We start from the raw sequence: 17,156 nt of genomic DNA on the forward strand, positions 1-17,156 counted from the left end.
TGAAAAAAAAAATATTATCAACATCCAAAAGAGTTTCGTCAAATGTGGTACCGTATTAATTGTACTCATCTCTTTCAATAGATTAAATAGTCAATAGATTTAACATTCAAAGCCCCCATAGCACCGTTGTAAGCACAACATTTAGGCCTAAACATTTAAAACGGGTATATTTGAAGATTCCGCAGAGATAAAACATGTGCAGGACTGTGTTAATTCAAATCTTTGATTTTCACTTTTGTATTTCATAGCGCACAGAATATTTATGAATTACGAATTTTTTATTATTTCACAATTCATTTTCAAACTTTGAACGTTCTGGGAAATATTCTTTGAAGAACTTTGTTATGACGTCACTGTTACGCGCAACGTCCACGTCACTCACTTCGTTACCCATGTGATCATTTATACATATGAACTTCCTGAAAAAGTAATGATTAAAACCTATTCAAATAATATTGAGTAATACAGTAACATATTAATTCAAAGGGATATCTTAAAATTAAAATGGTAGCTATATAGTCCTACAGATATTCACATTTTATGTTCATATTATATGTATATGTTAATGTTTATTGGTGTTCATTAAATTGATTAAATTGATATTTTTTAAATAATGAACAGTGATTGAAATTATTTCTACAAACAGTCAATTTACAAGATAGTCTGAGTTATACAAAAATGTTAATATTTTTTTTTGCTTAAATTTCTGCAAATCCTTAAATAATAAAAGTAAATTCATTTCTTCAAAAAGTAAACTTGTAAATTATTGGTTGTTGACACGGTAACATGGATGGACTTTAAAAATATATATTGTGAATCGATCACGCGCTCGACTATATTCAGTTTTTGACAGAAAGAAAAACGACATAACTCTGTAAAAAGGAAACTTAATAAGGGTTATGGTTACAATGTCCATCAGGGTAGATAATTACAATGGACAAGCAACTTATTCACGTCAGAAGTTTTAGAGCTGTGCACGACATTCCGTCGCACGACATCTCGTCGAATACGACAGTTCGTAGAATACAACATCTAGTCGCATACGTCAGTTCGTCGACAAAGGGACTATCACATCTAATTGAAAAAAAAGAAGTTTTAATACTTCGGCAGTTGCTCGAAAAGAAATTTTAGTCCTACGACAATTGAAATCGCCCCCACCTCACCACATAAGTTTTGAGACGGCCTTGATTAGATGGCTTTAACGGAAAGTAAATACGAATAATGATCAGCTTGATCACAACGCATCATAAGAAAGAGTTGGAGTGAACTGTTTTGCATCCACAATTTATAAAAATATTTGGTCACATTTTAGTTGAAATTAAATTGTACATTGACGGTACATTTAGTGTGGAACCGCAACATTTATATTGATCAGTTTTAGAGATATCAATTTGCACGCAAAACTTTAACCAAAGTTGACGGCGACGTCGACGGAGCAATAATACAATAGTACTCCCTATTCTTCGAATATCTGAGCTAAAATAATGTAATATTGTTTTAAACAGTTCCAATTAATGGGCAAACCATAACTGATTTTCTCCGTTATAAGTACATATTATTTGAATTTTTAAAATGAAAATGTTTGGCTTTGAAACAAAAGGGACGGGTGATGTTGTATGTATGTTTTTCATACTTATTCTTTTTACGCTAAAGGTTGGCCAGCGACGTGTGTAATTGATGAAAGTTTCCAGTCGCAATATATGCATAGTCTTCATAATCGTTGTAACTTGTCGCTCTGTAAAAATATAAGACTTGTATAACTTATTTATCATCCCCATGACATTAAAGAAATCACTTAATTCATTGTTAATTCAGTAAAATATTTTTTTCAAGGTAATTCTAGTTGAAAATCTAACATTTTAAATAAACAATTTATGTATCATTACTTTTAATATACAAAAATAAACAAGAAAATACATTTAGATGATATAAAACTTTTCTATTTACACAACATGACAATTAAAAGACATCTCTGTCTCACAAGAAGATTTTACTTAAAGTACAAATAAATTGATGGTTGAAGCCTTACACAAGCCACGCCCATATTTTAGTTTTTTGGTTGGAGTTAACGTCGCACCAACACAAAAAAGTTCATATGGAAACTTCAGGTTTTCTGATGAAGGATTACTTCATCTGCCCACACGTTTTTTCAGTACAACCACCGATGTTCCATAAGTCAGCTTAATTTATTCCTCACATAGAAAAATTCTAAGGTTACTGGTAAGATAAGGACCACAGCGGTGAGGGGCAAGTTGTTTGAGTCAACGACCTAAACCATTTGGCTACGGACCATGTCTTTTATAATTATGTTCCAAAAAGCGGACTCGAGAGTGGTTCATATATGTTTCAAGCTTTCATCGCAGGCGAAATATAAATTAAAAACACACAATTCTTAGTTTAGTTTAATCTTATATATTTTTTTCTTTCTGTACAAAACATATACAACGTGACTTGTAAATCTAAGGCTAAGTTTTATCGAAAAAACAATACAGTATTTAGATGGATATTGTAGTTGTTTATAATAAGCAAAAGGTTCGAACAACAAATTTAAACAACATCAGAGAGTTGGCCGTTCCCAAAAATCATTGAAGGCATACTAAGTCTCAGAAATAAAAACGATTTTTCTAAAAGGCCAAGTTTTGTACTATGAATACCGTTTAAGAAACTGAAAAAATAAACGTTTTTGTGGTGTATAAATTTTTTCTAAATATTAAAAAGCCGTTAAGTTTATTTTGTTCCATCACTTACATTGGTCTCGTTATTTCCTCACGGCATGTATTTGTCTTAGGTAACATCAAGAAATGATAATATGCGAACCCGTGTTGAAAACTGTGTGGGTCACGAAACCTGTTAGCAGATGTTCTCTCCCATTCTTTTGGAAACCTTATAAAGATATTTCCTATAAATGCGGCGGTGATAATCGTCCTTACAAATTTATAGAACTTAAACACGCGATAACAAATTATTTTAGAATACAATAAATTAAATTAAATTAAATAAATATATCTCTAAAGGCGGGAAACTGGTATAATATATCTTTGAAGGCGGGGAACCAAGGATATTCATATCTTTAAAAGCGTGGAACCAGCTGTACATTGAAGATTCAACCATTGCTATTCTACAACCCAAAGTTGCGTCGCTTTACCGAAACACTTACCTTTACTATTTAATTTTAATAAATTATTGTACAAACTATGTATTGCAAGCTGCATTCCCTTTTAAAGATTTTTTTTGTAATCTTTAAAAATATGCCAGTTTTATTTACTGACACTATATATTCATATTGTGACCTCCTATTCTAAAACATAACATATCTAAATTGTATAAAGTCGAAACAAGTTTATTTTATTTTTACAAAGAGAAAGTGTTGCAATTTCCAATATTTTTAATTATCAAGTTTGAACATGATATATCTTGAAAGGCAATATATCTTTAAAGGCGAGGAACCGGCTGCACATTGTAAATGAAGTGTTTCGAGTTCAGCCACTGCTTTTCCACAACCCAAATTGTTTCGCAGGTCTACTTTACCGATATCCTTATCCTTAAGATGCTTATACTAAACCATCTAGGCATTTGCTGCCAGTATTTTCAGAATAGAGCAGGACAAGCATGAAGTGGGATCAAGCCATAAACTGACGGATTGTAACATGATATTCCCAAAATGATAAAATAAATGGACAAAAAGATCAGTTAAGGAACCCTTCGAAAAGTTGCAATAGTGTCTTTTTCTGTCATAGCTATTGTGTATTATAATTATGTGGTTGATTCCATTGTTATGCAGGGCTAAAACTGCACAAGGGAATGACCGACTTGAATAAATCGCAGGCTTGCTGTTGCTGTTTACGTTAATAAGACATTTGTCTAACATTATACATACTTTACGGTAACTCGAAGTAATTCATATTGGCTTAATATATACTACGTGTTTAATACGCAGATGTTTAAAACATATTTTACTTCCACAAGTTTTCTATAATTTCACATTTTAGTTCAAACTGGACAATTATCCCTTATATAATCATTGTACAATTTATCATAAATTACCTCTTTTCAAATAACATGCCGGAACTTAAAGTGAGATTTGCAATCAGTATACAGTCAAACTAGTCGGCAGGTAGTTCAAATTTTGTATATAAATTAAGATATATGTGTATGTATTTAAATCCCTTTACACGACATATCCATTCAATTGTTTAACATTATAAATAAGAAGGATGGACTAATGTATATAGAGGATATTTGTTTGTTTGCGTGTAAGATGAAATTTTATTTCATCGAGTGGGCTTTAAAACAGTATTCTCCCGAGTGAAATAAAATTACATCTTACACAACAAACAAACAAATTTTCTTTTTATTTTATGCTAATAAACAAGTTTAAACGAAATTTCCATAAAATTAACATAAATATTAAAATCTGTTTTCCCATTTAGAGCCCCATTTAGTGCGGATTTCTGATTAAAAACAAGAAGTCTTGAGCTGAAAAATAAGTCCGACAATTAACGTTAAATGACAGTGATATTATTTATTTTGTTTAAAAAATATGAATGATCGATTGTTTTAATAATAAAAACAAACAATTCTTGTAGGAGAAAATTCATACCATCCATCCATCTTTTTGTTACTTACTTCGAATTTATATTAGACCTGGCTTTGTTAAATATAAGCGGCAGCCATTTTTTAAAGTTGTGTATTTCACGAGAGGAAAATAATTGTGTTTGATTCAGAGGGATATCATTTGGATTTGTTAGTCATACACCTTTTTAAAAGAAAGAAAACATATTTGAGGATTGAAACAGACAAAAAATAAGTGTTGACAGATGTGAAAACATGAAAAAAAAAAAAAAAAACAGCTATGAAAATGGAAGACTTGGAACTTGCTCGGAACGCTGGGTGGTTTACTTGTTCTACGACCTGTAGCTGTCATTGCTTTTCAATTTTTCATAAAGCATACTGCAGTTATTACTCGTAAGATACTTTTATATGCCCAAATGTCATCAAGAGCAGTTTGCATGTGGAAGGAATGTATTTTTCAGACTGTAAAATGAAACAAAAAAATTTAGGTCTACGAAATTTGGTGATTGGAATTTAAACGAATAGAAGTAAGTTTTCTTCTTTTTATTACTTTTGACATTTAAGTTATTTATCAATTTCAGCTTTGCGTTTTCTTTAAACAGCCTGACATTGTCAGAATTGTTAGCAAAAATAAAATTGAGGTACCACGTGGGAAAAATCTTAAAAAAGTAGTTTCGTCATTGAAAAGTGTGAAATTATATTTTGATAATTTTCACTGTGAAATAATCAAATATAATTTTCACGGATAAATCAGTAATCCACTGAAAAGCATAAAATAAATAAATGTAAGAAGCAAGAATCACTGGTCATTGTATAAACAAATCACTATCAATTACACCGCTTTGAATATTTATATTTTGACATCATTCTAAACATTTATCTAAATTTATATTAGTACTTTACCGATCCTGTAAAGCGTCCATTGTGTCTACGTCAGTAATGTAAGGCGCATGTGCCGGAACTCCTCGTTGCGCATGTTCAAACGCTTTGTCAAATGCTATTGAAGTATACACAAGACTCCAATGAAATGGTTCGTTAAATCCCATTATTAATCTAGACTGTGCCTGCTCGGTTGGGAAACAATATTTGCCATTCCATTTGCAACCACTGCTATAACAAAACTTCTCAATATGGCTTCTGTTTAAGTTAAATTTGTTACATTTGTCCATGTAATTGGGAACCTTTTTAGCACCAAATCTGATCTGTTAATTGATGAAAGAAATATTCACAATGTTATATTTATAGGATTAATTTTCAGTGAGCTTCACAATATTTGAATATATGCCGAAACCCTTTATTGGATGTTAGGTAATTGTAGAAACTTTACAAGAGACTTAACATTTCCCTTATTGCACTATGCATATAATTTATGAGAAAAAGAACTTTCTAAATGAAAATACAACTGTCTTTTGTAATTAAATATATTTATACACTTACTTTGAAGCCTGTTTCGTTGGTATAAAAATCCTCAAATCCAACTGATTTGCCAAAGAAAAAATCATCATTCATGTACAAAAAGCTTTTAGACAGACCTGGTATACGATGAACATGGCATGCGATAGCACCAGCATTAAATGTGGGCAGGTGACTTAAGTTTCTAAACATTTCCTGAAACATAATGTTTCAGGATTAGAAAAAATATCATGTTGTAAAGTTTACCTCATAAACTAATGCTTTTCGTTTATTAAGAAAGGCGAAAACCTATGCTTAACATTGTCTTGATTATGAACTGAAATTTAAAGAAAATAACATTATCACCGCATGTAAGAAGTGTCGGTTGTGATATAATTTGCAACAAAACATAAACAAAATTATACTTTGACTTCCACATAATATACTAAATCACTATAATTGTAATGATTGCAAAAAGAGCTTGTTTTAAATCAGTTGTTTCAAAATCTTCTGCAATTTTGAGTAAAAAATGTCTTTATAACCGTTACATGTACTTCTAAGTGATCAAAGTAGACTGGATTTGTCTTAATTTTAGGTCGTATCTTTCACCAAGGTATTCTTGTTTAAAGAACTAACACTTATCAACATGTCAGTTTTTACATCGTTGATGCGAAATAAAAGCAACTGTGATAAACAACAACAACAACAACAACAACAACAACATAAACATAAACAGAAAAACAGCAAAAAAACTTAAGACGTTATCTTATTTCAATCATCTTACAGAATGTTTCACAATGGAGACTTTATGGTACCCAGTGTTTAACCAATTTGGTACCTGGCCATTTGTTACAAGAAAGACATGGTTGATCCAATCGGCATACTTCTCTACAGATCGTAAAGCATATCTCAAATTTCTCCAATCTCGGCATCGTTTTGCTGTTATCTCACTGCTTCTAAAGTAAAAACAAACAGAAATTGGATGCTACTTGAAGATATTCAATTGTCACTTCATATCAGAAAAATGTAAACGAGTGTAGTAGGGTCCGAAATACATCTTTTTGTTATTTATTACTTTCAGCGAATTTGGTCAGCGTGAGGAAAAGGCGGTTTTTGGCGTGGGTTAGATATTCATCTTTAATTATAGTTAAATATTTAAGTAAAGGATAATTTCTTACATTAAATATATTATGCTGTATTGCTTAATCATTCCTGTATTTTAATGTTCACTTATTTTGGCTTTTTATTTGAATTTATACCTTCTAAATGTTTGACATTTTGAGATGACCGAACTTCCTATTCTTCTTCTAATTTAACTAATATAACTAGTTTCGGATCTCAAATCTTTTAATGCATAATACTTAATATCTAATTTGTTCCTGTTTAACAGCACCAGTTTTAGTATTGGAGAAGAAAGATATGTGTGATAGAAAGATAAATATAAAGGTTTACAGACTCCTTAAGTTTGGTGAGTAACCTGAGTAATTTGTAAAAATATGTATGATAGGGACGTGTGTAAGTTATGTAATTTGTATTTTGATAACATATCTTATATTTTTGATAAATGAATATGGATGAATTATGATTAAAAGGGACCACTGAGCTGCATATGTTTTATGTAAATAATAATAATATATGTAATAATTTATAATATGATGAACTGAATTGATAATATATATTTTCTGTTCATATATGTATTTTAATATATTTTCAGAACCATAAATATAAGAGATAATATAGAAAGTCAATTTGATGTACAAAACCGTGAATAAATATTTGATTGAAGCAGAGTGTTATTTGTATGCTAAATCGTAGGGACCAGTCCCGCCACACGAGTGGATATTGACCGATCAGTAATTAGAAATACAAGGTAAATTATGGAAGATAAACAAATACTTCTTTTTTTCTGACACGATCTGTTTTACGACTAATCAATAGAAATACAAGTACACAAAACATTCGCATACATTTGCTTTACACTTCAGGACCAATTTTATTTTTTTTGCTTTGTTGCATTTTTCATTTACATTTCTTGAAATGGAAAGACAATGTTTTCTTATTTACGTACACAATTAATGGACTGTGCAACTGTCTGAGGTTTACGATTTAACATCGTGGAACCAGGCTAAAATTATCATAATGGGTAAAACACGTTGTCTGAACCTAAAGGGGAACTGTTTTGCATTTGGACGAAGCGCATTGGTGTAAGAGCTGTTGCATTGCACTGTAATAAAACTTTAATTCTTTTGTAATCTATCCATTTATTTACTTTTAGAAACAAGGATACAAATTCGTTTGGAAGAAATTAATTTGTATGTATTATTTTGTTTTTTGGCGTCCGCGCCGAAACGCGACGCCCCTTATGGAATGAAATCATATTTTGTGAAAGGGCAAATGCAATTTCTCGGGCCTTTTCGTCGGTCATAATAGCCGATCATTCGGATTGGTATGAGGGTGTTTGATTATCAAACATGAAATGTCGCGATATGTACAATGAATAGCGAACTGGAGAATTTCGAAATGCAAACATATTCAAATGAAATTATCTTATCCATCAATTGACATTAATCCAGAGAAGAGATTGCTCCGCCCACTGATTCACGTGACTCGGTCATTCAGAACCTTAGACAAAACAGGGTATCGACGTTTGCAGGAAACTATTATGCCGCTAAAGTGACTAACGAATTTACCTTATACAATTGGTATATATAAAATGTTAATGCTTTTCTTGGATAGTTCAATATATTATGGTATTTTAAAAAAAATTACTAATATCTGCATTCATGCATTAATTACTGTATTATTAAAACGTTTGGCAAAAATCTTGTTATATCTCGTTGACTTAAAGGAAGATGTTTCTGACAAAATATCATTTTAGTTTAGAAATTCAAAGATAGTTTAAATTGAAGAAGCGGAACATATAAATAGTAAAATTATATCAATAACAAAAATTGAAGAAGCGGAACATATAAATAGTAAAATTATATCAATAACAAAAATTGAAGTAGCGGAACATATAAATAGTAAAATTACATCAATAACAAAAATTGAAGTATATGTCACATCATCTTTACCGTCATCGTAATCAAAATACTTACACATTACCATTATTCTACATAATAACTAAATCATAAAACGACCACCATTGACAAAAAAAGCAGGATTATATCGACCGTCTTCATCATCATCATCATCATCATCATTGATGATTAGAATGGTGATTATCATAACGAATATGGTTGTGATGTTTTTAATTATTTTATAACTAAGCTAAATATATTTCTTTAAATAAAGTTGTCGATCTTTCAATCTGGACAAACTTATTCATTATCTCTAGGGGAGAAAAAAAAAGAATTTCGATTGGTGCAAACCAAGATCAGACGGTACAACATTTATTCTCAGATAAACATGAGCTTTTTCTTTAAAAAGCAGTTACTTATGGTAGCTGATCTGTGCCATTCGTGTTTGTACCCCGCGACCCGCCGTTTTATTTCTTAAATCTTGCCTCGCACCCCTGCTAATAAGCGTATTTTTGCTCCGCGCCCCCGCCAATTTAACTTGTTAATTCTTTTAAACTTTTCGCTTGGCGGGATCCTGGGGGAAAAAAGTTTTGACATTGACCATATGACTGTATAACATATTATGTACGCATGATTATACTGTCCGAATGTACTCTGAAATAAGCCATTGAATTTCTTTTTTAATAAAGTAACACTGCTTTTGTCACGTGATAATTATACTTCATGTTCGCAATATATTCGTTTTCATTTACAGAAAAAAATGCTCCAGGCTTAATGTGCCTTAACAAAATGACAAAACATCACATTTTTCAGAAAATATTAGCACACATACGCTGGTAAATACTGCAGCATTGTATTGATGAACGCTTGGTCACTCCCATTCACCCATGTGAAAACGATATCGACTGGCTTTGAAAATCTTCAAAATATAACGAAATAGCTTACATTTATGTCATACACTTATTTGTCGGTATTAAACGAAATATAAATGTATTAAGCCAAATATACAAAGTTCACTTTTATAACACGAGAATATTCTAATTATTAATTAATTAACTTGTCATTTTAGCGAAACATAATAGTTTTTATCTTTATTCCTTGAGTGAATTGGTAAGCTTGTTATATGTTATGTTACTGAATTTTTGTAAGAATATTTTAATGTATTAATACGAGTAGATTAATTGTAAAAAAAAGTTTGTTACCTAACAGAAATTTGACATCTGCTTGCATCCATCTTGCTGATTTTCTGAACGTCAGATTGTGGATTTTCTATATTCTAGTACATTAAATATTTTATATATTGAGTATACAATTTTTAAAGCTTGTATTATAACGCTGCACAGTACGGAAATAACTCATTCACTGACTCACTGACTGACTGACTGACTGACTGACTCACTGACTGACTGACTCACTCACTGACTCACTGACTCACCAACTCACTCACTCACTCACTCACTCACTCACTCACTCACTCACTCACTCACTCACCCACTCACTCACTCACTCACTCACTCACTCACTCACTCACACACTCACTCACTCACTCACTCACTCACACACTCACTCACTCACTCACTCACTCACTCACTTAACCTGCCAAAACTTTACTTTATTCTATATTTCCTTACTTAATATCACAATCTTACATCAATGCTGTCGTTACCAAGTTACTCTGTTTTTCTTGAATATTAAAGTTGTTTAAGTAAACAAATAAATAAATTAATCAATAAATAAAAAATAAATAGATGAATAAGAATAAAATAAAAAAATAACAAAATGCTGATGTGAATTTTAATATATAAATTATTTAATTAAGAAAATATGTTTATATGATACGCACCCGTATTTTAGCCAAATATCCAGTATAATAAATGAAATTTATCCAGAAAAAAACAAGAAACGAGATAAATAAACACATTTTGTTAAACACAGATATTCTGCAAATAGTTTTCATGTTTTGTACAGCGACATATTAATAAGAAATCTGCTACGTGTAAGACCTACAAATGTTTTTAGGGTTTTATTGCAAAATCAATGATATATAATGCATTTGTGCATAATTTGTTAAAATTGAATGAGAAAATTGCCCTTGCGTAACGTTGTAGTATAATATTTGATTATATGTGTGATTGCACATTAAATATGTTTCGTGATAAAACGCAATATTATTCACTTCAAAATAAGTTTTGCTTACACCAGACGGTGAGACCTCGGTTTTAAATTAAGACCGTGATCAGGTATGGTGTTTTTGAAGCAGATGTATCTAAATATTTAATCTTAATTCATTGAGCTTCATAGAAATAATTAGGTAGGCTAATTTCACATAAAATATTCATTGCGTAGTCTCCCATTTTATTTGCAAGTACTTTTTTTCTACTGCAGCATTTTATTGACTCTATGTTATAAAGGACCAACAATTTCATATCAGACCTTAAAATGTAGTATGTGATTATGAATAGACATAATTGTAATAAAGGAAAGCATAGATCATTTGTTTAATTTTTTTCCTTGTTTAATGCTTTATGGTATAACCAGGCTTCATAACCTCTGATCTCCACTCAAAACTCCATTTTATTTAGCTCCGCCCATTGTTTTCTCGTTTAGGACAAACGCATTTTTTTAAACTTCGAGACCATATGCCGCTTTTCATGGAATGGCACAAACGTGTCACATTGTAGGTTCCATGATAACCGCTGTATGGTCACATCTGCGGATGTTTCAAAATTTTACCAGGTCAATACTGCTTAAATATGTGCTAGGGGGCGAGGACGGTCACTTGCACATTCCATTACCGTCAATGAACAGGCGCAATCAAACCAAGCCTGCAACATTTTCAATTTTGCCGTTTTGCACGTTCTTCAGAGACTCTTTATTTATCTCTATTTTAATTATCGTCAGAGATGTAGATAACATCTAGATAATATCTATGTCTCTGCTTTTGTACCTGCTATATAACTTATTATCTTGATATATACAAAGTCACTGATATTTTTTTGTAAAATGAACTAACTGACTCCATAATTATGTCAATATGTCAGGATAGTTGGTAATTTTGATATACCGACTTAATAGCTTTAAATTGGCAATCAAAAAAAATTCAATATAAATACTGCTGCACCATTGTCTTATACAAATAGCTGGCCTCAGACCACAATTATTTTCACTATATGTTCTATATAAACATTAAACCCTGTAGCAATTTTACTAACTCTCCAATCAAATCAAAGTCACTTGTGCTTACAATACCATCCAATATAAATAATTCCAGCTATAGCAAACTAGGGGTCATGCGGCATTTTTTTACAGCATTTCAGTTCAAAATACATCAGTAGGACAGTTTTCAGTAATTATCCGGAACCATGTGAGTTCTGTCATGTAGAAAAAACCCACTATAAATACTTACTCACATAAAATCTGGATCAAAATTGGCATGTACCAACTGTTTGAAATGAATTCTGTCAGAAAATATCTTTTTCATTCAATTATTCATTTATATCTGGCATTAAACACAGGTACTCTTTGATGCGGATTTACTTCCGTATTGTGGTCAACGAAAGGCAAATAACTGTGGACTGATTCCAACTTGACTAAGGAAAATGGCGGATTTTGCAGACATCTTAGCGTGGAACTGATAACGATTGCCGACTGGCTTATCTGTAAGACCCCTGCCATTTTGATTAACAGGCGGCGTAATGTCAATTAATCCTCGGGTTTTTTAGTACACAGTGGGTCATTATAGATTGCTGTACCTATAAATAGAATGATGACTTTAACTTTTGTGAAAGTCCGAAAATCTATTTATAGAAGTAGTTTTAGTTTAACGAAACGATCATTCGTGTCACGCTATGGACTGGAGAATCTTGTAGGAAATGAAATGCAAACATATTATGTCTTTCGTCCGACCATTTATAAATATTATACAATTCTGGTAAAAAAACAATTAACCATTGAAAATTTTATAAGAATATCTGGTCATCAGATGTCTACTAGTTCACTTGCAGCATTTCATGTTTGGACGCCCTGTGATGCTTTGCATCAATGCTTTTCTGTTGTTTTTTTTAGATGAGTTGAAAAGTACTGTGTGGCTTCAAAAACAATTGTCATAAAAGCGAGATGATCACACATGTGATTCTTTATTTTGCTTAGGTTTCGTTTGATTCTGTAATGTAATGTTTATGCTCAATTTCGACGTTTTTTGTTGTTCATTAACTTTTCCTATTAAAGTTTTTATAATTGGGATATAATTAATTAATGTTTTAGGTATTACGATAAACCATTACGAGCTCTAATCAATGTCTAAAGACTGAGTGTCTATACATATAAATAAAATATATGGTGCCGAATTCTTGAAATAATACAATGACTTAAGCGTACCCGTTCTATCACAGTATAATACAATTACTACAAAACGGCCGTAATGGACTTTTCGTGTCGTAACGCTTCCTCTTCAATGTCAACAACTGCGCAGATCTAAACAGATATACGTCTAAGAAGCATTTCATTCGGTTCTACTAAAGATATGCAGTGCACATCTGACCATTCATTCGCAGCCATTTTGCGTAAAATTTGTCAGTGTTAGCACTGTATGTATAAATGCATATGTGTAAGTACTTTGATTACTATGACGGTAAAGATGATGTGACATATATATATATAATAAAGTTGTCACTTTTTATTATCTCTAGGAAAAAAAAAAAAGAATTTTGATTGGTGTAAACCAAGATCAGACGGTACAACATTTAATCTCAGTTAAACATGTGCCTTTTCTTTATAAAGCAATTACTTATGGTGGCTGATTTGTGCCATTTGTGTTCACACCCCGCGACCCCGCCGTTTTATTTCTTAAATCTTGCCTCGCATCCCTGCTAATTAGCGTGTTTTCGCCCCGCGCCCCCGCCAATTTAACTTGTTAATTCTCAACTTTTTGCTTGGTGGGGTCCTGGGGAGGAAACAGTTTTGACATTGACCATATGACTGTATTACATTATTTGTTATACATTAAACATATTATGTACGCATGAATGCACTCTGAAATAAGCCCTTGCATTTCTTTTAAAATAAAGTAACACTGCTTTTGTCACGTGATAACTTTACTTCATGCTCGCAATGTATTCTTTTTCCTTTACAGAAAAAAGATGTTCCAGGCTTAATGTGTCCTAAACAAAATGTTAAAAAATACCCATCACATTTTCAGAAAATATTAGCACACATACTCTGGTAGGTATTGCAGCATTGTATTGATGAACGCTTGGTCACTCCCATTCACCCATGTGAAAACGATATCGACTGGCTTTGAAAACCTTCAAAATACAACGAAATAGCTTACACTCATGTCATACACTTATTTATCGGTATTAAAAGAAAGAAAATGTATTAAGCCAAAATATACAACGTTCACTTTTAGAACATGGAGAATTTTTCAATTATTTATTAATTAACTTGTCATTTTAGCGAAACATAATAGTTTTTATCTTTATAACTTGATTGAAGTGGCAAGCTTGTTATATGTTACTGGATTTTTTAAAGAATATTTTAATGTATAAATACAAGTATATGAATGTTTTAAAAGTTTGTTACCTAACAGAAGCTTGACATCTGTTTGCATCCATCTTGCTGATTTTCTAAACATCAGATTGTGGATTTTCTATATTCTGGTATTTGAAATAACTTAAACGTTGACACAGTTTTAAAACTAGTATTATAATGTAACAGTAAGTACATAAGTAACTAAGTAACTAACTAACTAACTAACTAACTAAGTAACTAACTAACTAACTAACTAACTAACTTTACTTCTCTTTACTTAACTTCACTTCACTTTCACTTTACTGTACTACTATTAAATTTCGTACTTAAAATCACAAACTTACATGCCTATATATCATTTACTATCTATGTAAATTATCATGTTTGTATCGTTCTCTTGAAAATTAACGGGCCTTAAACGTGGTTCGAAAAAATAAAATAAAAACTAATATTGATAATAGATAAAAACATTATTCCACATCCCTCCCAAGAATTCAGTTAATAGAAATGATATATAATTATGCGATTAGTTGGAACCATTCAACTGACATTCTGCTGTGTCTTTTACATATAAAAATCTATTAATTAATATAAGAGATCAGAATGATAAAAATGTGTTGATTTTTAATTTATATGTAACACATTTACTCTACTGACATTCTTAATGTATGCTATACTATAATTTTATTTCATCCGAGATATGAACCATATGTTACTTTGTCAATAATTTTATATACGTTTAATATAATATGTACAAAAAAAATCCCAAAACTATTTTTAATATTTAAATTGAACAAACATCTTTTATATACCCGTATTTAAACCAAATATCCAGTATAATAAATGGAATTTATCCAGCTAAAAACAAGAAACGATATAAATAAACTCATTTGTTTAACACAGATATTCTGTAAACATTTTTCATTTTTATTTGTACAGCGACTAATTAAAAAGAAACCTGTTACGTATATGGCCTTTACTACCGGGATATCACATCGCAAGATCTGGGCAAGCGCTAACAACTTATTGAATTTGAACAAATATGCTTCTGAAAGTATGTGTGTTCAATTTTGATTTCTATGTTAAATCTGTGATATAATTCATATTTCTGTTGAAGTGAAGTAACCCCATGGGCGGGGTCAAATTTTGCCCCTTGCCCCTAGGGTCATTATTTAAACTTGATATAGGACTTTAACCCCTTTTACCACGATATGTTAAATGCCATTTATGCAACATAAGAAGATTTGATGCAAGTAACTTCCAAGGCAAGTTTTAACATTTTTTAATCATTTTAGTTTAGAAAAGATATCATATAATGTTGGATAATTTTACTATAACAAGGTAATACGATCTTAAACAGTTTATAGTAAAAAGAATTCAGATCACAGTCTTTATGGCAAGAATATAGCAATTTTTAAGAAATAAATCATTATAAATTAAGATTACTAACTTTTTAAGATAGTTATATATATATTTTAATAAGTAACTGTACTTAAAAAAGTTAAGTCGGTACTTGCCGCAAGCTGTTGTCTTGTATCATGTTAATATGAGATTAAAGGTTGTACAAGTATAATAATACATCGATATTTGCATGACTGTTTATATCTATTGTAAGAATAAGAATAATAGCGTAGAAAAATAATCAACAAAGAAAGGCAACATACACAGCTGCACTCAATATAACCCAGGGAAACCGGCATTGCACGTAGATTGGCACCGAGTTGAATATGGGTGCGGATACAAGGGGGGAAAAAGAAGGGACGGACATATCAACATATGTATCAATTAATAATTGAACAAGAAAACAATTGGATAAGGCTTAACTGTAAGGACAAAACAACGGAAAGACACTGTCTAGGAAACATTCTTATATTAGAATAAAGCAAAATATTTGTTACAGCTTTGTTTACAAAAAACATAAATTATACATACAATTCATAATTTTCAAATGAAAATCGACGATACTATTGTGCATTGTTAAAAAAGCTATAAAATATATAAAGTTCTTAAAACTATAAAATGGATACACTTAACACACTTACTGAATTAAAGCTATATGCTTGTTGCAATGACTGTCCCACCTACTCGATTTTTTATCAGACTTTCCAGGTCATAGTCACTCTACCAATACGTAATGAAATATATCCGTTTTACTAAATTAAGAAAACAATAATAAAGTTATGTTGTTTTTTTCTTTGTCTTATAGTTGATCCTCGGAAGAGATTTAACATAGAATGTCTCTGTAAATTAATAAACATGAACAGTGTACACATGAACAGAATAAAATATTCCAGAACAAAATATTATGCTGCTATTTAATGATTTTAACATTTCTCCCATGAATTCGTGCATGCGTTATTCGCTCAAAAGTTATCATACAAATATATTTCTTTCATATATGCTTTTTAGAATGGTAACTCTTAATACATTTTCACAAGAATGTTTGTGAATTGAAGGTAGCAAAATATAGCTTGATACACTCTCTTGTAGATGGAATCACCAAGAGAGTTACTATAGAAAAAAGCGGCAAAATTCTAATAGACACCCTATTTAATAAGTAACAAAATGTCATGGGCGTTCTCTTTATTCCGTACAATAAATACAATCGTTATGTATTAATTGTTTAATTAATGCATATTATGA

At 31.0% G+C, this 17,156-nt stretch overlaps 1 protein-coding gene across 1 annotated transcript; it reads right to left on the reverse strand.

Annotated features, from left to right (window-relative positions):
• Window positions 1–1,215: 1,215 nt before the first annotated feature.
• Window positions 1,216–8,077, reverse strand: LOC132753067 (N-acetylglucosamine-1-phosphotransferase subunits alpha/beta-like). Its single transcript, XM_060743480.1, has 5 exons — window positions 8,033–8,077; window positions 6,749–6,949; window positions 5,476–5,774; window positions 2,749–2,883; window positions 1,216–1,735 (listed from the first exon to the last, which is right to left on the reverse strand). Exons 1-5 carry the CDS (start codon window positions 8,075–8,077, stop codon window positions 1,648–1,650), a joined length of 768 nt encoding a protein of 255 aa, XP_060599463.1. The 3' UTR covers window positions 1,216–1,647.
• Window positions 8,078–17,156: the final 9,079 nt, after the last annotated feature.

Source organism: Ruditapes philippinarum, unplaced genomic scaffold (genome assembly GCF_026571515.1).
Source record: "Ruditapes philippinarum isolate M1 unplaced genomic scaffold, ASM2657151v2 ctg13929_1_1_1_1, whole genome shotgun sequence".
Lineage (NCBI taxonomy): Eukaryota > Metazoa > Mollusca > Bivalvia > Venerida > Veneridae > Ruditapes > Ruditapes philippinarum.

What these genes read in the sequence shown, in the direction of transcription:
- LOC132753067 (XM_060743480.1), bottom strand. Translation starts at nt 8,077, where the DNA reads ATGTTAAATCGTAAACCTCAGACAGTTGCACAGTCCATTAATTGT. An exon ending in TTGCACAGTCCATTAATTGT is followed by an intron (nt 6,950 to 8,032) that starts GTACGTAAATAA and finishes ATCTTCAAGTAG; the next exon opens with CATCCAATTTCTGTTTGTTT. An exon ending in GAGGAAATAACGAGACCAAT is followed by an intron (nt 1,736 to 2,748) that starts GTAAGTGATGGA and finishes ATATTTTTACAG; the next exon opens with AGCGACAAGTTACAACGATT.